Raw genomic sequence first — 26,035 nt, 5'->3', positions numbered from 1 at the left:
TTTGTAAAGAGCTATAATAGTGGTGATCTTCAGCATTTTCTTGAAATGTTTCTCCAGTCTACGGTTTGTGAAGCTATTTGCAAGTTTCCAACAACTCCTATAGTAAGTGTAGTCAAACATTCTCTAGTAATCTATTGCATGAAGCATATCTTCAATACTTTAACATCTCCTATAGCATGTCTGCAGCTTCCTGTAGCATTACATTCATTGAATATTATGTGCAGCAGCCCTTTGGTGATGTCACACTCCTTATATCAAGAAAGTTGACCACCACAGATATAGAGTATACAGCATATATGCCAAATTTAATGCTAATTAAATAAAGTATTCAGAATATTCAAGCTCGCTAGTAAAAACAAAATGAACACCTGATATATTAACCACTTGCCGAACAGCCTCCACAGATTTACGGAGGCAGGACGGCAGGTTCCCGTGAAACTTACGTCACTTTGCTGGATCGATCATGGGGGCGCGTGCGTGCCCATTCGCTAGCGGTGAAGCTGATCTCTGGGGGCCGGCGGCCGTGGTTTCAGCCGGGCACCCACGATAGCTCCCCATGCCTATCCCCCACACAGTTAGAAAGCACCTCCTAGGCTCACATTTAACCCTTTTATTGCCCCTGGGTTAACCCCTTCCCTGCCAGTGTAATTAGTACAGTAACAGTGCATATTTTTAGCACTGATTACTGTAGCAATGTCACTAGTCCCTCCAAAAGTGTCAAAAATGTCCGTTAGGTGTCCAATATGTCCGCCTCAATGTTGCAGTCCTGCAAAAAATCGCTGTTAGCCGCCATTACTAGTAAAACAATAAATAAAAATGACATAAATCTTTCCCCTAGTTTTTAGACACGATAACTTTTGCGCAAACCAATCAAAATACGCTTATTGGGATTTGTTTTACCAAAAATATGTAGCAGAATACAAATTGGTCTAAAATGATGAAAAAAAAATGATTTTTATTTTTTTTTTAATTGGGAATGTTATATAGCAGAAAGTGAAAATATTGCTTTTTTCAGAATTGTCGCTTTTTTTTTTGTTTTGTTTATAGAGCAAATAATAAAAATCGCAGAGGTGATCAAATACCACCAAAAGAAAGCTCTATTTGTGTGAAAAAAGGACATCAATTTTATTTGGGTACAGTTTTGCCCAACGCACAATTGTCAGTTAAAGTATCGCAGTGCCGATTCACAAAAAATGGCCTGGTCATTAAGGGGGCAAATCCTTCCAGCCCAGAAGTGGTTAAACTCTAATAAAAAGGAACCATGTTATGGTCTGTAGCCAAGGCAATCAGAAAAAAACATATAAACCATGTACTAAACAATCACATTACTATGTCTCAAACAAAGTGTTTGTAAGTGGAAGAGTGTAATGATAAAGAAACAAGTGTAATAACAAAGAAACAACTCAGGTAATCTGCGCCTGTCGTTGGAAGGGGGGCCCATCTGTGAGCTCTTTCCACCATGCACTGAGGTGACAATCCCAGGGTCTGAGGTATGCGGGTTGAGCAAAGCTCGGGGCAGTGTGGCTGCTGTAAAGGATTCTGGGACCCCAATGATTCTCAGGTTGTTCCTGCGGGAACAATTTTCTAGGTCCTCTAGTTTGTCTAGAATGTATTGCTGGGTCTGTGCTGTTTTCTGATCATTTGCCAAGTTTGATTGAACCTCATACTCCACCTCTGACAGTCTGTGTTGCAGGTCTGTCAGTCTCTTTGCTTGCTCTCCTATCTCCCTGCACAGCTGTGTTATGCCTGCTGTCACCGCACTGTCTACTGCAGCCTTAAATGTGGAGGAGAGGAGAGCAGCAACAGCCTGTGTTATCCGGGCTTACTGGGGAAGATAGGGCTGCTTGAGTGTGGCTGGGAGAGGACCACTAGTCCCGTCTGTGCCAGCGGAGGAGTGGCGGCCATATTGGCTGAACATGCGACCGGGGACTCGGATTCTACATGGATGTCCCCCGAGCCAGGGGGGCCATGGATTACATACCAGTCCATGCTTACGGCTTCCCCGGGTAGGGCTGAACAGGGATTTGGTGTTATGGAGCTGATAGAGAGGCTTTGTAGGCTGGTTACTCTGGAGCCGCCGTACTGAACTGCCTAGCTCATCAGGTGCCGGAACCAAAAGTGCCACTCTGAGAGGCATTTTAAGCCTATTGAATATTTTATTTTTTGTCATAAGTGTTTGGAAAAATGCCCCAAAAAAATTAAAAATGTTAACAAAGTTGTCATTTAAATGATATATTGCTCACACATACCATTGGTATATGTGAAATTGCACCCCAAATACATTCTGCTGCTGCTGATAAGTATGGGGATACCACATGTGTGAGACTTTTTGGGAGCTTAGCCACATACAGGTGTCGAAAACCAATCACCACCTTCAGGATTTCCAAGGGAGTAAATTGCTCATCTTATTTCCTCACTATTTATCACAGTTTTGGGGGCCCTGAAATAGCAAGACATCACCCCCCCCCCCCCAAATGACCCATTTTTGGAAAGTTGCCCCTATGTTTTTTGCTGAGAGGCATGTTGAGCCTATGAAATGCTTTATTTTTTTTGCAAGTTTCTGGAAAATAACAATTCTTTTTTTTTTTTTTTTATTGCTCACACATGCCATGGGTATATGTGAAATTAAATGTGGAATTACACCCCAAATAACATTCTACCACATGTGTGAGACTTTTTGGCAGTCTAACTGTGTACAGGACCCCCAAAACCAATTACCGCCTTCTGGCTTTCTAAGTGTTTAAATACGTTTTGGAGGCCCTGAAATGCCAAATAGGTAGCGAGGAAGTGAAATGAGCAATTTACTCCCTTAAAAAGCCAGAAGGCAGGGATTGGCTTTTGCGTGTCCCTGTGATGTACTGTCTGCACTTTATTTATGGTGAGGAATAAATGCTTCAATGTTTTCATCAAGTTCCTGAGTGCGGTCATTTTTCTCTTTGACTGTGAAGTATCTGATTGGCTTTTGGGGTCCTGTATGTGGCTAGACTGCCAAAAGTCTCACACATGTGGTATCCCCATACTCAAAAGAAGGAGCAGAATGTATTTTGGGGTGCAATGCCACATATACCAATGGCATGTGTGAGCAATATATCATTTAATAGATAACTTCCAAAAAGGGGTCATTGTGGGGGGTGTTTGAAATGTCCTGGCATTTTATGCCCAACGTTAGAAACCTATGCCACAGATAACCCACTCTTCTAACAACATGAAGACATTTTCTGATACTTTTTGTTTACATGAAAAAATTATTATTTTTTGCTAGAAAATGAATTTGAACCCCCAAACATTATATATTATTTCAAAGCAGAGGACTTACACAATAAAATGGTGTGTGTTGCAATTTTTTTATTGTCACACATTATTTGCGCAGCGATTATCTAATTGTAATTTTCCAATTTGCCCTTCAAGCATCTGACCACACCAAGATTGGTGTGATAAAATCCTTTCCCAATTTAAAAATGGCGCTGTTTATATCCGGAAAAATCAAAGTGATGAATTGCTCATAGCTTCTGTTTTTTAGGCCATAGAGATGATTGGAGCTATTCCAGTCTCTGGTCAGCTATATGGTCAGCTGGCGGAACCACTGGCTGCATTCTCGAGTTCCCCGGTAGGACAGGAGAGCTCGAGAAAACCATGGAAGGCGGCGCAGGGGGGCATCTCTTCCCACTGCTTGTAAAAGCAGTCTAGCAACTAATTAGCTGCTAGGATTGATTTTACATGAAAGCTGACTGCTGGCCAGTGGCGGCTGGTGCTCAAAATTTTTGGGGGGGCGCAAAAAGAAAAATGTAATAGGTATTGCTTCGCGCCAAAAAACGCAGTAAAAAAATTGCGTGACTTTGAAGCTGTGCCCCCTTCAATGCAATGAACACTGTGCTGTGCCCCCTTCAATGCAATGAACACTGTGCTGTGCCCCCACAATGCAGAGTTCAGCGTGCATGCCCCTTTCAATTCAGAGCGCCACAGCATTGTCCCCAATCACTGCAGAGCGCCACAGCATTGTCCCCCAATGATTGCAGAGTGCCACAGCATTGTACCCCAATGATTGCAGAGTGCCCACAGCATTGTACCCCAATAAATGCAGAGTGCCCACAGCATTGTACCCCAATGATTGCAGAGTGCCACAGCATTGTACCCCAATAAATGCAGAGCGCCACAGCATTGTCCCCCAATAAATGCAGAGTGCCCACAGCATTGTACCCCAATAAATGCAGAGTGCCACAGCATTGTACCCCAATAAATGCAGAGTGCCCACAGCATTGTACCCCAATAAATGCAAAGTGCCCACAGCATTGTACCCCAATAAATGCAGAGTGCCCACAGCATTGTACCCCAATAAATGCAGAGTGCCCACAGCATTGTACCCCAATAAATGCAGAGTGCCCACAGCATTGTACCCCAATGATTGAAGAGTGCCACAGCATTGTATCCCAATAAATGCAGAGCACCACAGCATTGTACCCCAATAAATGCAGAGTGCCCACAGCATTGTACCCCAATAAATGCAGAGCGCCACAGCATTGTATCCCAATAAATGCAGAGTGCCCACAGCATTGTACCCCAATAAATGCAGAGTGCCCACAGCATTGTCCCCCAATAAATTCAGAGTGCCCACAGCATTGTACCCCAATAAATGCAGAGTGCCCACAGCATTGTATCCCAATAAATGCAGAGTGCCCACAGCATTGTACCCCAATAAATGCAGAGTGCCCACAGCATTGTCCCCCAATAAATGCAGAGTGCCCACAGCATTGTACCCCAATAAATGCAGAGTGCCCACAGCATTGTCCCCCAACCAATGCAGAGTGCAGCGTGCGTGCTCCTTTCAATTTAATGCACTTACCTGGCGGCGGCGGCGGGTTCTTCCCTCCTTGATCCAGTCCGTCCTCTCTGCGGCGGCGGCGGCGGGAAGGAGAGCGGCTTCTCCCTCGTCCTCCGAGCGGCGGTGACGGTGAGTGACTGACTCACGCACCGGCACTGCCCCCATTGTGACGTCAGGGATCGGATGTCCTGGATGATGATTGGTCCAGGCTGGAGACTGGACCAATCACAGCCAGGATATCTGAAAGTGGGGGTGTCCAATTGCAAGGACTTGCGATCGGGTTACGCCCCCCAGAAGGCTGCCGATCGGCGCCTCTTCTGGGACGTAACCCCCCCCCCCCCCCCTAGCCACCACTTCCATTAGTCTAGCAACTAATTAGCTGCTAGGATTGATTTTACATGAAAGCTGACTGCTGGCCAGTGGCGGCTGGTGCTCAAAATTTTTGGGGGGGCGCAAAAAGAAAAATGTAATAGGTATTGCTTCGCGCCAAAAAACGCAGTAAAAAAATTGCGTGACTTTGAAGCTGTGCCCCCTTCAATGCAATGAACACTGTGCTGTGCCCCCTTCAATGCAATGAACACTGTGCTGTGCCCCCACAATGCAGAGTTCAGCGTGCATGCCCCTTTCAATTCAGAGCGCCACAGCATTGTCCCCAATCACTGCAGAGCGCCACAGCATTGTCCCCCAATGATTGCAGAGTGCCACAGCATTGTACCCCAATGATTGCAGAGTGCCCACAGCATTGTACCCCAATGATTGCAGAGTGCCCACAGCATTGTACCCCAATAAATGCAGAGTGCCCACAGCATTGTACCCCAATGATTGCAGAGTGCCACAGCATTGTACCCCAATAAATGCAGAGCGCCACAGCATTGTCCCCCAATAAATGCAGAGTGCCCACAGCATTGTACCCCAATAAATGCAGAGTGCCACAGCATTGTACCCCAATAAATGCAGAGTGCCCACAGCATTGTACCCCAATAAATGCAAAGTGCCCACAGCATTGTACCCCAATAAATGCAGAGTGCCCACAGCATTGTACCCCAATAAATGCAGAGTGCCCACAGCATTGTACCCCAATAAATGCAGAGTGCCCACAGCATTGTACCCCAATGATTGAAGAGTGCCACAGCATTGTATCCCAATAAATGCAGAGCACCACAGCATTGTACCCCAATAAATGCAGAGTGCCCACAGCATTGTACCCCAATAAATGCAGAGCGCCACAGCATTGTATCCCAATAAATGCAGAGTGCCCACAGCATTGTACCCCAATAAATGCAGAGTGCCCACAGCATTGTCCCCCAATAAATTCAGAGTGCCCACAGCATTGTACCCCAATAAATGCAGAGTGCCCACAGCATTGTATCCCAATAAATGCAGAGTGCCCACAGCATTGTACCCCAATAAATGCAGAGTGCCCACAGCATTGTCCCCCAATAAATGCAGAGTGCCCACAGCATTGTACCCCAATAAATGCAGAGTGCCCACAGCATTGTCCCCCAACCAATGCAGAGTGCAGCGTGCGTGCTCCTTTCAATTTAATGCACTTACCTGGCGGCGGCGGCGGGTTCTTCCCTCCTTGATCCAGTCCGTCCTCTCTGCGGCGGCGGCGGCGGGAAGGAGAGCGGCTTCTCCCTCGTCCTCCGAGCGGCGGTGACGGTGAGTGACTGACTCACGCACCGGCACTGCCCCCATTGTGACGTCAGGGATCGGATGTCCTGGATGATGATTGGTCCAGGCTGGAGACTGGACCAATCACAGCCAGGATATCTGAAAGTGGGGGTGTCCAATTGCAAGGACTTGCGATCGGGTTACGCCCCCCAGAAGGCTGCCGATCGGCGCCTCTTCTGGGACGTAACCCCCCCCCCCCCCCCTAGCCACCACTTCCATTAGTCTAGCAACTAATTAGCTGCTAGGATTGATTTTACATGAAAGCTGACTGCTGGCCAGTGGCGGCTGGTGCTCAAAATTTTTGGGGGGGCGCAAAAAGAAAAATGTAATAGGTATTGCTTCGCGCCAAAAAACGCAGTAAAAAAATTGCGTGACTTTGAAGCTGTGCCCCCTTCAATGCAATGAACACTGTGCTGTGCCCCCCTTCAATGCAATGAACACTGTGCTGTGCCCCCACAATGCAGAGTTCAGCGTGCATGCCCCTTTCAATTCAGAGCGCCACAGCATTGTCCCCAATCACTGCAGAGCGCCACAGCATTGTCCCCCAATGATTGCAGAGTGCCACAGCATTGTACCCCAATGATTGCAGAGTGCCCACAGCATTGTACCCCAATGATTGCAGAGTGCCCACAGCATTGTACCCCAATAAATGCAGAGTGCCCACAGCATTGTACCCCAATGATTGCAGAGTGCCACAGCATTGTACCCCAATAAATGCAGAGCGCCACAGCATTGTCCCCCAATAAATGCAGAGTGCCCACAGCATTGTACCCCAATAAATGCAGAGTGCCACAGGATTGTACCCCAATAAATGCAGAGTGCCCACAGCATTGTACCCCAATAAATGCAAAGTGCCCACAGCATTGTACCCCAATAAATGCAGAGTGCCCACAGCATTGTACCCCAATAAATGCAGAGTGCCCACAGCATTGTACCCCAATAAATGCAGAGTGCCCACAGCATTGTACCCCAATGATTGAAGAGTGCCACAGCATTGTATCCCAATAAATGCAGAGCACCACAGCATTGTACCCCAATAAATGCAGAGTGCCCACAGCATTGTACCCCAATAAATGCAGAGCGCCACAGCATTGTATCCCAATAAATGCAGAGTGCCCACAGCATTGTACCCCAATAAATGCAGAGTGCCCACAGCATTGTCCCCCAATAAATTCAGAGTGCCCACAGCATTGTACCCCAATAAATGCAGAGTGCCCACAGCATTGTATCCCAATAAATGCAGAGTGCCCACAGCATTGTACCCCAATAAATGCAGAGTGCCCACAGCATTGTCCCCCAATAAATGCAGAGTGCCCACAGCATTGTACCCCAATAAATGCAGAGTGCCCACAGCATTGTCCCCCAACCAATGCAGAGTGCAGCGTGCGTGCTCCTTTCAATTTAATGCACTTACCTGGCGGCGGCGGCGGGTTCTTCCCTCCTTGATCCAGTCCGTCCTCTCTGCGGCGGCGGCGGCGGGAAGGAGAGCGGCTTCTCCCTCGTCCTCCGAGCGGCGGTGACGGTGAGTGACTGACTCACGCACCGGCACTGCCCCCATTGTGACGTCAGGGATCGGATGTCCTGGATGATGATTGGTCCAGGCTGGAGACTGGACCAATCACAGCCAGGATATCTGAAAGTGGGGGTGTCCAATTGCAAGGACTTGCGATCGGGTTACGCCCCCCCAGAAGGCTGCCGATCGGCGCCTCTTCTGGGACGTAACCCCCCCCCCCCCCCCTAGCCACCACTTCCATTACAGAGGCCGGCGAACCCAATTTTTTTTTGTAAAACTTTATGTGTTCGCTTTGTCATTTTTTTTTTTCTTTTTGTTAGGGGTAGGGGGGCGGCGCCCTGGCGCCCCCTATGCACGGGCCGCCACTGCTGCTGGCTGAAAAAAAAACAATACCAAAATGATACCTAAACCTGCAGACATTATCCTGGTATAACCACTCAAAGTCCAGCTGCCTAGTGTTTGGTAAGATGTTGACAGTGCTGATAAAAGATGCTAATGAAAGATAAGAATATATACAGTATAATGCACTAGAAATCCAGACTATGGAAAAAGGGCACTAAAGGTACAACTATATGATAAAATGAAAGAAATATAGCGAAAAATATCAAATTAAAAGTATAGTGTGCAAATATACTTAATTGGTATATAAAGGTGATATGTGCATGTATGTGTGGACAAAAAAGGTTATAATGAAAAACTTAGTTCACCTAAGACAATGTGAACAGTGAATATAAATACGGTCCAATATATAAAGTGATAGGTGCATGAGTGACTCCACACATTAATGTTCACAACATAGGCTGTATAAAGGTCTGAATCATATAGTATAAAACTTATAAACAAATTGATTGTATGAAGATCTAAATAATACAGTATTCACACCAATCAATGTGGATGAAGAAATCTCTGCCAGAAAAAGTGTGTGGTATGGCCACTATTAGAAGATACTGCCCTGTATCCACCCACTTTTAATGATGGACATACATGCAATGTTCTTTCAATGTGGATGAAGAAATCTCTGCCAAGAAAAGTATTTATGCCAAAGCATGGGGGAGTTCTGCCCTCTGCCTACCCCAGCCTCTATGCTTCAGCATATATGTTCTTTTTTTTAACTGCGGTGGTGAAATCACCCCCTTTTAGTGCTATAGTTACTAATTTATGTATTCTGCAAGCAAACCCTGTTGCTGTCATAATAATAAACAAATCAGTGCTGCAGCTGAATGGCATACCTGCAGAGCAAGCAACGTTTAACAATAAAACACAGTAACAATAAAACATTAACACAACAAAACAACAACTTTTTTTATTGTAATCTATGCCAACAAAAAGTAAAAAATATATGGTGAAGCATAGGGGAGATCCCCCCTCTATCCACCCCAGCCCCTATGCATCTGCATATATGCTCTTTTTTTTAATTGCAGTGGTGAAATCACCTCCTACAGCACTGTAGTCCCTGGTTTATGTATGCTGAAAGCAACCCCTGTTGCTGTCAGAATAAGCAGATCAGTTCTGCAGCTGAATGGCATACCTGCAAAGCAAATACCGGTTAACAATAAATCACAATAACAATACAACATAACTCAATATAACAACTTTTTTTATTGCAATCTGTGCCAAAAAAAGAGTAAAAATATTTGGCAAAGCATAGGGGTGATCCACCCTTTATCCCCCTCAGCCCCTATGCTTTGGCATATATGCTCTTTTTTTAACTGAAGTGGTAAAATAACCTCATACAGCATTGTAGTCACTGTTTTATTTATGCTGAAAGCAACCCCTTTTGCTGTCAGAATAAACAGATCAATGCTGCAGCTGAATGGCGTACCTGAAAGCAAACAATGGTTAACAATAAAACACAGTAATAATAAAACATTACAGTATAGAAGTAAAGCATACAGTACAGTAAAACAGTAAGAACAGAACATTAACTCAATAAAACAACAACTATTTTTGGCTTATTTATATATGTTATATTCTTTTTTATTTTTTTTTACACTTTTTTTGTAACTATAAAAAACGTTAAATGTTCCGGGCTCTTGTCTCCCAAAATGCAACAGTCTGTTTCCTAACTATCTAACATCTTTCGAGACCCTGTGTGAATGTGTGCCCTAGACTGTGCCGTGCTGTATTTTATACTAATAATCCCCTAGTGTGTGGTAACGATGGAAACAGTCCTGGATGCAGAGGCCAGGTTGGCCAGGACAGGAGGGACAAAAATAGTGGGTGTCATGCCTATATCCGCATTTGCTACAGACACATCTTTTTTGAGGTGCTCTTTGGGTAGGGGTACAGATAGAGACAATCTGGAAAATAATGCTCATGCAGCTGGCTCACTGCATCTGGATTAGGAATTTAAGCCACAACACCTTCTGGAAACAAAAGGGCTGTGATGATCTCTTCCTGGGATTTTAGGAACAATCCACTTCTTCCTGACGCTTTGTATAGTACATATATGTTGAAAAGAGTCAATTGGAATAAATATACAGACACTTACTTGTACCAGCGTATGGCCTTATGGGTAATTAAGTACGACCTCATCATCTGGTCGTTGAAGTCTACCCCTCCCATGTTAAGGTTGTAATTGTGAACACAGAGGGCCTTCTCAACAACAACACCAGGTGCTGTTTCAGTTTGGACTGTTACATCTGTATGAATGGAACACAGAATGAAAATGTTCCATTTGTCTTTTCACCTCATTGCAAGCAGTCAATTATTTCTAAAGCAGGCTCTCCCCCCCCCCCCCCGTCTAAGTCTAAGTCTAAGTTTGGGGAAAGCCTTGGCGATTAGGTTGCACGGTGTCACATGTGCCAATTCCAAATTGAAAAAGGTCTCTAAAAAGTGGCCCGCTTGTGTAATAATTGTACACGTACAAGTAGTACCCCTTTCCGAATAATGGTGACACCAATTCCTAAACAATCTTGCCACTGCTCCCTATGTAGACTGGGCAGTTGCAGCGCTCTGCGCTGCTATCTTTCCCCCCATAAACCAAGAAACTCTATGTAAAGCCTGTTACCCTGTCACACAACTTATGCATCTTGACCCCATATCTGGCACAAAACAAGGCGGCCAGAAAATGTAATCAGGGACTCATCTTTGCAGACAGCTTGTTGAGGCGTATAAAAGGCTGCAATTTTGTGGTGCAAGTGATTTACGAGGGGCCGAATTTTGTGGTGCCGATTATATCCAGGGTCACCCAGAGGATGACAGATTTAATTGTTGTTAAAGTGCAAAAAACTGCATGATTTTCTTGTATCTAGTCCTGGTTATGGCAATAGAGAACATGGGAATATGATGAACTGCAACTCATTCTTTTTAGTAATGCCTATGTTGAGCGATAGACCCAGAAAAGTCTTAAATTCAGAAACCGTGATACGTTTCAATGCAAATTGTCTGGCAAGGTTCAAATTAGGGTTTGCAGCAATAAATTGATTGGCATATTAATTGCTTTGGTCCAAAAAAAATCAAGGGAAGTTAAATCTGCTTTTTTCACCTGAATTCCTGGTTGGCTAGTGAATGGGGAAAGTATGAGTGCTGCAGAATCTGCAAGCGCATCAGGAAGGGCACTATGGGATCTATAGGCCTGTGTTTGAATTATTGGTGGCTGCGGGACATTACTTGTGCTACCCACTGCACCAGCTTGAACTGCACGTATGAGACTCACCATGTCACTAAGCATTTCTGCAGTGCTGGTTTGTCTACGACCAGGATGTACTAGACTGCTGGTGCTCACCAGTTCACCAGAAGGTGGAGTGGCACTAGTACTGGCACTCTGCTGCATATGGGAATCATCATGCAATTGTAGCACCTCAGCAACCTGGGCACGGGGTCGGGTATGCCTGACATTAGCAGGAACCACTTCTCCGTCATCAGAGATATCTGTAAGGGTGCTTCTGCTCTCTACAGGTTTGAATACTGAGCCTGATTCTGACAGTGAGGACTCCCCATCTGTCATGCTCAGTATCCTGTAGGCCTCTTCACTAGTGTGCCTTTCGTGTGACATTTTGGCCACTAAATTTATAGGTGCCTAGTTTGACTCAGAGATAAAAAAAAAAGCACATGACTGTCAAGGACTGTTTGAATTGTTAGAAATAAAATGTACCTGCTAGTGCCATCAGAGATTAGGCCTGAGTGTGTATCATAAGTCACAGTGATCTACTGACACTGCACTTTTTTGGGGTGGGGGTCAGAAGGGCTAAACGCGGAGGCTGGCAGGTGTCGGGTTTGATCTTGCTAAAGCTACATTTTTGGGAACACTATAATATTGTGACCACTAGTATAGCTCTAATCTGATCAAAGATATTGATCCATTCAGACTAAACTAGTAATGGAGGTGTATAGTGTGTGTGTATGTGTGTGTTAGTGTTACTGGCAATCAAAGGGTTAAATGTGATAATAAATATGTGGTTGGCAATCTGACTCTGTCTGGGATTGACGCTAACTGATGCTAACACTATCTGGTATCACCTGTGACACTAATACAGTGATCAGAAAAAAGATCTGTACACTGTACTAATGATACTGTGACAGGGTAGTGAAAGGGTTAACTGGGGGCGATCTGGGGGTTAAAACTTTATTAGGGAATATATGGCGGGTACCCTGATCCTATCTGGGACTGATGCTAATGCTAACTGCCTCTAACACTATTTAGTGTCACCAGTGACACTTATTCAGTGATCAGTAAGAAATCTGTACACTGTACTTAATGACACTGAGACAGGGAGTGAAAGAGTTAACTAGGGGGGGGGGGGGTGCGATCAAGGGGTTAAATGTGCCTAATTATGTGATCTGGTGTCAGTTTAGTGCTTGTACTCACAGTAGATGTTATCTTCTCTCACACTGGATCTGAAAAGGACTCCAGGAGAGAAGATTACATTTTATTCTGTGCCTGTGTTTACATTACACAGGTACAGGATGTTCTGTTATTTGTCAGAGCCATAAATCATTTGCCTGGACCTGATGATTAAACTACATTTTGTCCTAAATTTATGAAGAAAGATTGTTCTTTTTTTTTTTTTCAAAATGATATAACAGAAGCCAAGAAATGTTTTTTTTTTCTTTTTTTTGTAATTTTTTACTTTATATAGCAAATAAAAGAAAACACTCTGGTGAATAAATACCACCAAAGGAAAGATCTATTTGTGTGGAGAAAAAAAAATTATATACACTTGATTTGCATAGCGTGTTGCATGACCACTCAATTGCCAGTTAAAATAGAACAGTTCTGAATTGCTAAACAAATTCCTGGTCACAAAGGCGGTGAAACCTTCTGAAGGTCAAGTGGTTAATGCAGCGAATGCAATATGGTAAAAAAAAAAAAATATGCCTTTAGAACCATTTTAAATTTTAAGAGTACATTGCAGTGGGAGCCTAGAATTTGACTTGTATATTAAGGCTGGGTTCACACTTATGTGAATTGGATGCGGGTCTACCTGCATCCAATTTGCATGACAGGAGAGTGTGCCCAGGTCTCAATGGAGCCAGTTCACACACCTCCAGAGCAGCTGATATCCGCATTTCGAAAGGGTCCTGTGTGTCTTTGGTTCCGATTCAAGTGCAAATTTAGGCAACAATGCGGACCAAATTTGCACCTGAATGGATGAACAAGGAGGCACTGGCCCCCCTGCTGAGAGCCATGGCCACAGCATGTGTGAACCCAGCCTAATGTAGACTTCTAGGAAAATCAGTGAGTCTATCTAGACTGTGTTGACTATGTCTTTGTAGTGCACCAGATGAGTGCACCAGTGATTGTGAGTCTTTTTTTTAAACTTTTAAATAAATTATTTTAAAGAGATTACTGCCCAAAGGAGGCTTTCGTTTCTCTCCGAGCATTATACCATCAATATTATTGAAGAAGGAGGTTTCATCCCCCATAAAGGTAATAAACCTTGTTGGTCAAAAATAAGTGGATCACAGCTAAAGAGTGAGAGGAGAGCTGACAGTCATTTAACCCTTGCTGAGTAAAGCGTTTGGTGACCTACAGTAAATCTCCCATAGGTCAACAGTTGAAGGTAATAGGCTTGTCACACTGAAGGTGGAGCATGTGTGAAAATGTTTACGTTTACACTATACATTTGATATCACAAATTAGACACTTTGTTGTCACATCTGTGCATATATATTGAGTTGGTTATATGAGTGATTTATTTTATGGTACTGCATTGGCTGAATAGTTTTTTTTTTTTTTTTTGTGCACCTACATATTTAGATGTAAACGTATTTCTATATGTGCATGCATGGAATGTGAGAACACATATTGGTGATCATACACAACTCATATATATACATTTTCCTGACACTGTTGGATACCACAAGAGTATTTTCTCACTTTTTCTGCCATGCATACAGATGTTGTTTTTTTTTTCCCCCAAAAAAATCTTTATTAAAGACATTTAAAACATACAGGTTGAACAAGCATTGTTGTTACAGATATATTGGAAAAATGTAATATGTACTGTTCCCAAGTGGGTAAAATGTAATAAACAAAGGATTAAACAGCCTTAAGACAATGTCATTTGCTTTAGTTGTATATTAACATCTGTAATAGATGGTATGTAATATAACAGAAGTTAGAAATGAACACAACAGTATATATGTTTATTTTACGTGGTAATATTTTAGAAGTGATGTCTAGTGTAATTTTTAGGTGGTATGTATCTGGATATTCAGCCTGTTGCCTCAAAACTTAACTGTTTCCCATGTGGTTGTGGTCAACGGACCCCTGACAACCAGTACTGGGGAGGGGGTTACTAGTAGGCCTATTCCATTGATAAGTAGTGAAGGCAATATGGTAGAAACTGGTTTCGCTATGTGCTAAAGGGTGAGGGGGTATAATAAGGGAACATTGGTAGGGTCAAGATGGGAGGGTAGAGGAGTAATGCAAGAGGGGGAGAGAGAGGAGAAGGGTTGAGTACAACTGCTCCTTGTAGGAGAGAAGGTATGGAGGCGTGGCCTTTTCCTCCTCCTCTGACCAAGCATTGTCAACAATCTTTATTGAGATAGCAATTGGGGGTATTCATTTGTTGTCATAAAGTGATGCCAACAAGACCATGTTTTCTGAAACTTGGAAGACGTCTCTTTGGCTTAATGTACAAGTTCTTCCATATTGGCAACTTTATTTATACGTCGGAGCCAGTCTGCTATAGTTGGAGGGTTGAGTGATTTCCAGTGTATTGGTATACACATCTTAGCTACGTTCATTAGGTGTAGGGTTAGTGAGTGAAGATATCCTTTTTTAGGAATTGAAGAGTGGTGTAGGAGTAGTTGTGTCTGGGAGCATACAGACGTTTATATGAGCTTATCTTCACAGTCTACAACTGGGCTCTGTGAAAAATATAGTATAAGAACCGTTTCTCCTTTAGAGAAAGTCTATTACAGAGAAAATTTAATTTAGTTTAATTATGATGTAAAACAATAAAACATGAATTAAAAGAAGACTCATTCATTTTCATGATGCCATTTTTGCCCACCCACAGAGCAGTTCTTAGTTCACTAATTTAAACATATGTAAAATCTTTAAAAGCAATCAATGTGCATGGAAGTAACTAGCTTTTCTGCATAATGAGAGTGGTATATACAAGTGCTCCTGAGGCTTGTCACCTGTATTGTCTATCAATTCTTGGATACATCTGTGGAAATGTCATTATTGTATTAGTATAATAGCTGATGGCGCAGGGGTTTCACTGAGATAATCAAAGTGGGAAACCATCATTCAAATTAATAATTTAATGTAAACCTAAACTGAAAATATATGGTATGTAGGCTACTGTTACTACCTAGAAATTTTTTTGGGCTGTCAAGATGAACCAATGGCTCCAAATCTTTCTGAATCCCTAATGCAGAACAAGTACAGAGATCATGACTGCTAACTTTATTTGACTTTACTTGCTGCGTGCTTATTCTATACCACTTAGAGACAGTTAAGCAGGGCAATGGGGCAGCCTGCATGGTATTCAAAGAACAAGATTTCTTAATGTTTATGTATAGCCAAAACACGTTTCTAGTTATGACATTATTTTTTTCATGACTTTTATCTGTAGAGTAGATTTTCATCACTTTCTGTCTTGAAGACACAGAAAGAAGTGAAAGCAAATTTCTACAAAGCAAATGGAATTCACCTCTTAGACAGTTGTCTCTTACACTGGTGTCACTTGTGGAAATTACATCAAAGCAGATAGAGAGGGTGACTTAATAGGGATTCTAATCCTTCCCTGTTCTATCCAACTCCAAAAAAGTGATGTTTTTCCTATACATAGTAATACATAAACTCTAAGTATATGTTTTGTTCTCACTTTTCAATTGCTGTATTGTTACATTTTGCTTGCACAAAAACAACTAAGACATTTAAAGAAAGCAAACGATGTATTTAAAAAACAAAATTATTGTTGTAGGTTTACAGTGCCATACTATTAGCCTACAAAAAAAATAAATAAAGGTTATGTTAATGATTCTTTTATATTAGAAGAAACAAATATTGATTGTGTCTATACTGTACGTTTTGCTATTGTTATTTCAGAATTTCCTTTAAAAAACAAAAAATGTTTATAATTTTCAGGCATTTACCAGTTTATGTCACTGGAGTCTGCTCCTGTAGGAACAGCAATTGGAAGAATAAGAGCCAATGACGATGATGTGGGTAAAAATGCGGAGATCAAATACACAATTGTTGATAGAGATGCCAAAGACTACTTTGAAATCATCACAGACCAGAAAACGCAGGATGGAATCATAACTGTTAAAAAGGTCATGCCAGATTGTTATTATTAAATAATTTACACAATTCTTTTGGATCTTTTTGAATGGGTCAACTTTATTGCTTTTATGCTGCTTGACCACTTTTTTTGGAGTATTCTGTTTACAATTGTTTATGACCCCCGTGTAAAGGTTGTTTCAGCAGTTGTGTTTGACATGTGAAATCAATGATTTCCAAATTGAACATTTTTAACAAATGTGTTTTGCTGAATTGCACCAGCTTTTCTTCCTAAAAGATGCATTAGCAGTAAATGCGAATCAATTAACCTTTTATTTGCACCATTTTCCATAGTGGTGTATATTAGTACTGCTTTTGTTTGCCACTTAGATCCACTACTTGTTAAGGGTTATACCCAATGAGGCTGATTTACTAAAACTGGAGAGAGAAAAATCTGATGCAGCTGTGCATAGTAGCCAATCAGCCTTTAACTTCAGCTTGTTCAATTAAGCTTTGACAAAAAAAATGGAGGCTGACTGGTGTCTATGCACAAGTGCACCAGATTTTGCATTCTGCAGTTTTAGTAAATCAACCCTACTGCTTTCATAATAGATGGGAAGCTCATGTTTACCACTTAATGTATATCCTAACCCAAGAACAAAATGTAATTTAGTATATTACAGATCACTAGTCAGTATGCAGTGTCTGCATTAACAAAAAAAAAATATATATATATATATATATATATATATATATATATATATATATATTGGTCTAAATATTTTCTACAGATACAGAAGAAACCATTTTGCCCCCCTAGAAATATAATTTCCTTGTAACATCCTGAGTACTGAACTGATATAAACAATGTTATCTTCCCTCCTAGCTGTCTTCTTTGAACTACTAAACAACTCTCCTCTATATTTTGTTAATACATTTGCACATTTTCATAAATACAAAGTATAGTAAATACATGTTGATAGGTATCATCACAAATAACATATGATAAAAAACATCTATAATCACATATCATAAAACAAGTAGAGTCCCCAGCAAAGAAATGCGAAGGAAAATAATTTCAACCTGTATACTTTATGAACACCTTTCCTCCATGTAATGGAGGACAGGGTCGTAGCTATGGGTTGTTTTTAGAAGGTAAAAATGTAACAAATGACTGCACCTAGGTGTGATTAGTCTTTACCTGGTACTGTGGCTATCTTATTGAGAGTATCTCAATCACAAATAAAGGCATAAAAAAGTGACAGAACTGTATACACGTGTACCCAAATAAATGCTTTGATAATACTTAAAGTGCTAAAATGATTGACCCCACTGTGTTAATGCCAAAAAAAATGCTAAACCAATATTGTTTCAATCAAGCTTTTTAACAAACATGGCTTGTAACTAAGTGTGGTAAAAAAATGCTATAAAAAAGTGCTATAGTGCTTCCATAAATACCCACAAATACTGTACATTCATCAATTATTAGTGTTCACAGTCCAAAAAATATAAAAAAAAGTATTGTTCATATAAAAACAAAGTGCCCAAAATAGTATGAAGTTGATGTGAAGAAATAATGTATTCCTCTTATCTTCCAGTGTTGTTACCACATCAAGTGAATGATCTACCACCACTTATGTTAAACTCACTCACTAGATGAAATGGCTGGTAATATGATAAACCAGCAAACAGGCACCTTTCTTTACAGGGAGTGATAATCTGCAGACCTCTTGACAGATTGTTTAAAACACTCCTTTCCTACTCTCAATGAATATTACAAGCGAGGAGAAAATCAATGAAAAAGAAAGAACTTGGCATAGCATAAAATCTTTTAAAAATGTTCCCACTTTTTAAAAAAGAGGATACATTTACATTTAAAAGTGTCTCCCCCGACACAAGTATAAACAGGCATTTAATCGTGTGTGGGCTTGCTCCAACTCCTCAGCTGCTGTGAGCCGATCCTACTCAATGTGATAGCAATTTCTCCAGCTCACACCCCATGCACGTTTCGTCATTGGACTTCTTCACAGGGCAGTGGAGTGTTTGCCATCACATGTAGTTTAAATACAATTGGTCTGTTGCTTCAAACCTCACGTAAAAAAGACTAATTTTTTTGGCATTAACACAGTGGGGGTCAATAATTTTAGCACTTTAAGGATTATGAAAGCATTTATTCGGGTACACTTGTATACACCGCTGTCACTTTTTTTTTTGCAGTTTTTAGAAGGTATACCTATCTTTGTATGTTTTTAGTATGATGCATAATTGGTTTATATAAAACAAATGGTTGCATAGCTTTATTTTTTTTTCAATGCAGTATTACTAAGTACCAGTAGTAGCCCCATGGTATATTATTTTGAAAATAGATTGTAATGGAGTTGATGTGTGTAGTCCAAACAAGAAGTTGGGGTTACAATGCTTCTTCTCCATAGATACAATAGAGTGAGCATTGTGATTCTGCAAAAGGAACCGTGTCAATGCCATGATCACCAGGTTAAAATAAAGCAAACAAAGCCTGACAAAGCAACAATAATGCAGACACCACACCTAAGAACTTATAAAGTTTAATGGGATACGTTTTTGTTCTTGAGTTTAGATAACCTTTGCGGATAATTGGTATACCTAATACTGGCATCTTTAGAACCCAATTCGTAGATTATTACTTTTTTGTTACAGCTTTAAAAAATAGAGTAAAATTAATGATAACATAATGCCAAGAAAAAAAAAACAAAAAGTTGAATGCAAAAATATTTTGCATTCTGTAAAATGAGTTTTGCATATATTTTTTTTAGGAAGATCAATTGCATACTTTAAGGTTCAGTTACCAAAGTAACAGAGAATGTTCACTTGGCAAAATTAGTCTCCATTTAGTCTTTTGAATTTGGTGGGATTTGTTTCTGTCCACTTTGAATAACCAAACTCATAGAAGTGAAATCAAAGTAAGCATAGCTTTAGCTTAATAACTAATCTAAGCTATGTAAACATACAATTTGCAAAGTGAACATTCTCCTCAAGTGAATCAATCATTTTGCATTTACATACAAATACTGTATATATTATATTTAGTCTAATAATTTGGTATTGTATATTGTATTACTATATGTCATTTCCAAAAAAAAAAAAAAAAAGAATCAATGCATTGATTTATATTCATTTTTAGTTGATTGTAGCAGTATTGGTGCACTCATAACAAAAACAAGTGCTGTTTATAATATTTTTTATGTGTATTTTACATTTTTTGGAGCGTTCCCTTTTACTCTGTCCAAGAAGTCCTAATACACAACATTTTAGCAAATTGTTAAGTAGGACAATTTCTGAGGAAAAAACATACACACATGCATACACAGCAATTGTAAATAAAATGGGGATAATTCAAATAAAGAAAGGAGTGGGCTAAGGAATGCGGGGGGTGGCATTGGGGTAGCAGAGACTCTGGAGGAGGGGGGGGATGTCATAAAACATTGGATAGTGATTTAGAAATCCAAGGTCTACATTTAGTCCATTAATATCTCTTGAGTGAAAAAGAATTATCATTAATAGTTCATAAGTCTTCCTTTCTTCAGCATTTTTAAAGTTCCCTTCAAAAAATCCCAAACACGTATGTGTTTCATGCAGTGGTATTTTTGACAGAAATCATATCCCACAGGTGTGCAGTAATTATCTTCTTTATAGCAGAGTTCCGGCCAAATTTTTTTTATATCTTCTAAACTGTCCCCTGTTTAGTGTACCTGCAAGATGAATTACTTACCTTGTGGATTTCTTGTCCAGCCGGTCATCTGCAGTGTGGGCAGCTGAAGCCGCAGTGTCCCTCTTCCTGGATTTTGCGAGTCCCAGAATGCTATACCCTCGTCACTTACGGGGCAGGCGCGTCATCCCACAGCTCATTGCGCATGCACAGAAGCTGTTCTCCATTCATCGGCAGAGAAGGACGCACCTGCACCGGAAGTGATAAGGGACACTGGTGCAGGTGCATTGACTCCTGGGATTGATGACACTCATCTCCCAGGAGTCAATGCAAAGGAGCAAATGACATCGGTGGCCGAGACCACTTAAGGAGGAAGTTGGAAGTAATTAAGTTATTTTTAATTAAAAATAAGGTAAGGGAACCAACAAAAAAAAATTAAAAATAGCCAAATCGAATTTAGAAAGGTATATAGCTATGCATGAAATAAAGTTGGAGCTCTGCTTTAAGTTCTTGTATAATGTATCTGATGTAAATCCATTCTTTTGTTGCAATTTATTTTCTGTTTCCCTAGTCACAGTTCCTTGATTACATTGTTTTGCATTGAACGAGATAAATTACATTACTGGAGGTACAGTTTTATGATCCAGCAATAGAAAAGCTCACTTTTGCATATGCAACACTTTAATCAATTGATTTGGCTGCACAGTTTTGAAAAATGTTGAAAAATTTACACTAGCTAATATTTTGTCAAAGGATAAGTTCACCTTTGGGAACATGTTACATACTACACCCATATTTAGGATGTAACATTTAACATGCTCCTATATGCTCACCTTCCGCCACCAGCACTCCCTGCTCTGTGACAGCAGTCAGGGGATCTTCTCCCTGAATCCAGTGTCACAATTTAAAAATAGTGAGACTTTGGGGGGGCTACTCCCACACAGCCACGTCATTCATTCACATTTTCCACCATTGCGGCTGCTGGCTTGTAGTTTTCAATGAACTGTGAGGGCACTGGTGAGCATTCTCCTTGTTTATTAATTCCCCCTGCCATTCAGTGACTGCCTGCCCATATCGACATTACAGGCAGGCAGTGTATTGAGAGTCTGCAGGATCCTGCCATTGCACCAGTGAACTACTGATCCCAGGTTCAATGCTTTACAGAGTGTAATGTAAAAAAATAATTAATGCACATGTTTTTACCTGCAAAAAGATGTGCATGTATTTATTTATTTTTACAAAACATGAAGTTATCCTTTAATTACAGCTGGTAACTTCTAATCACTGGGATCTTTTCATTAGAAGTTAGTGAGAGACTCACCCTGCCCAACATCAACCCATACTCAAATATTTGATATAAGTAAAATGACCATTTTATTTATCCTCAAAAATTTTAAGTACTTTTCATGTTGACAATGCAGAGTTTCTTACTGTATATTTTTAATGATGAACTATGCATTTTACCATGTACCTTTTAATTTGTGTTTCTACAGCTGCTGGATTTTGAAAGTCATGGAATGCACACATTTGAGGTTGAGGCTGCAAATAAATTTGAGGATTCAAGATTTTCACACCTTAGGTCATTCAAGGATACAGCTATTGTCAAAATTACACTGCATGATGTTGATGAAGCTCCCATTTTTAACAGACCCTTTTATGTGTTTGAAGTAAATGAAGATGTGAAAGAAGGCAGCATAATTGGCCATGTATCTGCTCAGGATCCTGATTCAACAAAAAGTTCTGTAAAGTAAGTCCGTCATTTGGTTAATGATTATGGGTTCCTTAGACTGGAAAATCTGCAAGTGACTGTAAGAAACGTTTGATGCATTAACATGTATAAAATATGATGGCAGGGTTGGAATTTGTCTCTTTTATTCATTATTTTTGTCTTAAATGAAATTACTAGCGATGGATATACCACCATCTATATGCTTCCAAATGTCAATATATAACAGATTACATGTTTATTGTGGTCACTACAGTTTAATATCTTCATGGCAAGTTAAACGGCTCCACAAACATGAAAGCAGCAACATATGAAAATATTTTTTCGTTCTAATCATTAGCCTTATTGACAGATACTAAAACATCACAGCAGATAACTTTTACTTCAACCTGAAAACCAAAATATGCATGAACAGAATCACAACATTTTAATTTATGTTAAAACTTCCAAACAAAGAAAATTCACTGCTTAGGTTCCATGTACTATAGAGCAACTGGTCCTTTAGGATTTAAACTTTCAATGCTTGATTCAACTTTAGGGCTCTTTCACACGGCCGCTCCGTGTGTCCGCAAATCATCCTATTTTTTTGGGGATGATTTGCGGACATAATGTAAATCTATGGCATTGCAGATGTCAGCGGAATACCATCCGCTGACATCCGATTTTCCTCCTTTCAGTTCTGTTCCGTTTTTTGGAACGGAACAGAACCCTATTTTTCCTCCGTTCAAAAAACGGAAAGGAAGGAAAATCGGATGTCAGCAGTGTCATCCGCTGACATCCGCAATCCCCATAGACTTACATTATGTCCGCATATCATCCACAAACAGATGGGATGATATGCGGACATATGGAGCGGATAACACAAATGTCATCCGCTCCGTGAAAATAAAAAAAAGTCCCGCAGCGGAGCTTTCACACGGAGCGGCCATGTGAAAGAGCCCTTAGTTAAGTGCCATCAGACAGTAGCCATATATAAATCTCATGCACTTCATTTGCCATTACTAGGCATTAGGGGTAGGGTTTGGGTTCACTGCTACCATGGTTTCTTTAGTAAATCCCAGAGATTTGTGAAGTTAGAACAGCAAACATTTGGTCATAAACTTGCAGATTTGCTACTAGAAAAAAGAAATTAGGGAAAAAAAGAGAAAAAAGGGACAACTTATAATGCATTTCATAGCTCATACCACAGCTTAGGTGAGCCGCAAAAGCCAATAATTTAAAGGAAGGGATAACCGGCAACCCCTTAAAGAAGCTGTCTCACATCAGCAAAATTGACAGTGTGCATAGGGAACTATACCTTTAATATACAGTATATATATATATATATACAGTGGGTACGGAAAGTATTCAGACCCCCTTAAATTTTTCACTCTTTGTTATATTGCAGCCATTTGCTAAAATCATTTAAGTTCATTCTTCTTCCTCATGAATGTACACATAGCACCCCATACTGACAGAAAAACACAGAATTGTTGACATTGTTACAGATTTATTAAAAAAGAAAAACTGAAATATTCAGACCCTTTGCTCAGTATTTAGTAGAAGCCCCCTTTTGATCTAATACAGCCAGGAGTCTTTTTGGGAAAGATGCAACAAGTCTTTCACACCTGGATTTGGGGATCCTCTGCCATTCCTCCTTGCAGATCCTCTCCAGTTCTGTCAGGTTGGATGGTAAACGTTGGTGGACAGCCATTTTTAGGTCTCTCCAGAGATGCTCAATTGGGTTTAAGTCAGGGCTCTGGCTGGGCCATTCAAGAACAGTCACGGAGTTGTTGTGAAGCCACTCCTTCGTTATTTTAGCTGTGTGCTTAGGGTCATTGTCTTGTTGGAAGGTAAACCTTCGGCCCAGTCTGAGGTCCAGAGCACTCTGGAGAAGGTTTTTGTCCAGGATATCCCTGTACTTGGCCGCATTCATCTTTCCCTCGATTGCAACCAGTCGTCCTGTCCCTGCAGCTGAAAAACACCCCCACAGCATGATGCTGCCACCACCATGCTTCACTGTTGGGACTGTATTGGACAGGTGATGAGCAGTGCCTGGTTTTCTCCACACATACCGCTTGGAATTAAGGCCAAAAAGTTCAATTTTGGTCTCATCAGATCAGAGAATCTTATTTCTCACCATCTTGGAGTCCTTCAGGTGTTTTTTAGCAAACTCCATGTGGGCTTTCATGTGTCTTACACAGAGGAGAGGCTTCCGTCGGGCCACTCTGCCATAAAGCCCCGACTGGTGGAGGGCTGCAGTGATGGTTGACTTTCTACAACTTTCTCCCATCTCCTGACTGCATCTCTGGAGCTCAGCCACAGTGATCTTTGGGTTCTTCTTTACCTCTCTCACCAAGGCTCTTCTCCCCGATAGCTCAGTTTGGCCGGACGGCCAGCTCTAGGAAGGGTTCTGGTCGTCCCAAACGTCTTCCATTTGAGGATTATGGAGGCCACTGTGCTCTTAGGAACCTTAAGTGCAGCAGAAATCTTTTTGTAACCTTGGCCAGATCTGTGCCTTGCCACAATTCTGTCTCTGAGCTCTTCAGGCAGTTCCTTTGACCTCATGATTCTCATTTGCTCTGACATGCATTGTGATCTGGAAGGTCTTATATAGACAGGTGTGTGGCTTTCCTAATCAAGTCCAATCAGTATAATCAAACACAGCTGGACTCAAATGAAGGTGTAGAACCATCTCAAGGATGATCAGAAGAAATGGAAAGCACCTGAGTTAAATATATGAGTGTCACAGCAAAGGGTCTAAATACTTAGGACCATGTGATATTTCAGTTTTTCTTTTTTAATAAATCTGCAACAATGTCAACAATTCTGTGTTTTTCTGTCAGTATGGGGTGCTATGTGTACATTCATGAGGAAGAAGAATGAACTTAAATGATTTTAGCAAATGGCTGCAATATAACAAAGAGTGAAAAATTTAAGGGGGTCTGAATACTTTCCGTACCCACTGTATATATATATATATATATATATATATATATATATATATATATATATATATATATATATACATATATATATATATATATATATATATATATATATATATATATATATATATATTAAAATTAAATATAAATATAATTTTTTTTTTTTTACATTGTTGGAAGTTCTCATATTGACTTCTGATGCCTTTTTTTGAGGCTTGCTAATAATTTCCTTATTAGATTTTCAAATGTTCAGAATGAAATACCAAGAACAGACTTCACCTATACTATGTAACATTGGCTGCTCCCATGTAGCCTCACAGACTGCTGGGGAGGGTAGAGCCCTGAAACGTTGTCACCTTTCTTGCAAAAGCCCTGCACAAACAGTGTGCTGGTTGTGTTAAAAAACCTGGAGTTTGTGCCTTACACTGTGCATTAAGAGTTTTCTTTTTCTTTTCACTTTTTAAATCCTGTAATAATATATATATATATATATATATATATATATATATATATATATATATATATATATATATATATATATATACAGTAGTGGCAGCACATAGATACAGTTTACACTTATACAGTACACTGTGGGGTTGATTTACTAAAGACAAATAGACTGTGCACTCTGCAAGTACAGTTGCGTAGTAAATAAGGGGAAGCTCTTTGTGTATTCTTTGTAAAGTGAAGCTATAACTCTTTGACTAAGCTCTGGAAGAACTGCACTTGAAAATTGCACAGTCTATTTGCTTTTAGTAAATTAGCCCCTATGCATTGTATATCGTACATGCAGATGGAAATTGTGATACCACTTTTTCCCCTTTTGCATATGGTCACTGTGCAACCTGACCTTTATGTCACACTATGCTATCATATTTGTTTCTCCTTATATATTGTAACTGCTCTTTAAAACTCAATAACATACAATTTAAAAAAAATATATAAATTTGGACCCAGGATTGAAGACGTCATACCTCTCAAGTCTCTATGAAGTCTCAGGGCTCCAGG

General features: G+C 40.6%; 1 protein-coding gene across 1 annotated transcript in view; it reads left to right on the top strand.

The window, feature by feature from the left end:
- Positions 1–26,035, top strand: part of LOC309556960 (cadherin-9-like) — a 359,303-nt gene that overhangs the window by 248,372 nt on the left and 84,896 nt on the right. Inside the window, exons 6-7 of the mRNA XM_082259545.1 lie at positions 16,555–16,742; positions 21,868–22,121. Coding sequence (XP_082115671.1) covers positions 16,555–16,742; positions 21,868–22,121 — 442 coding nt within the window. The remainder of the gene's footprint in view (positions 1–16,554; positions 16,743–21,867; positions 22,122–26,035) is intronic.

The sequence above is a fragment of the Pelophylax lessonae genome, assembly GCF_965119305.1.
Source record: "Pelophylax lessonae genome assembly, chromosome: 5".
NCBI lineage: Eukaryota > Metazoa > Chordata > Amphibia > Anura > Ranidae > Pelophylax > Pelophylax lessonae.
Note: the sequence above shows the minus strand (reverse complement) of the source record. Positions and strands in the feature narration are given on the sequence as shown.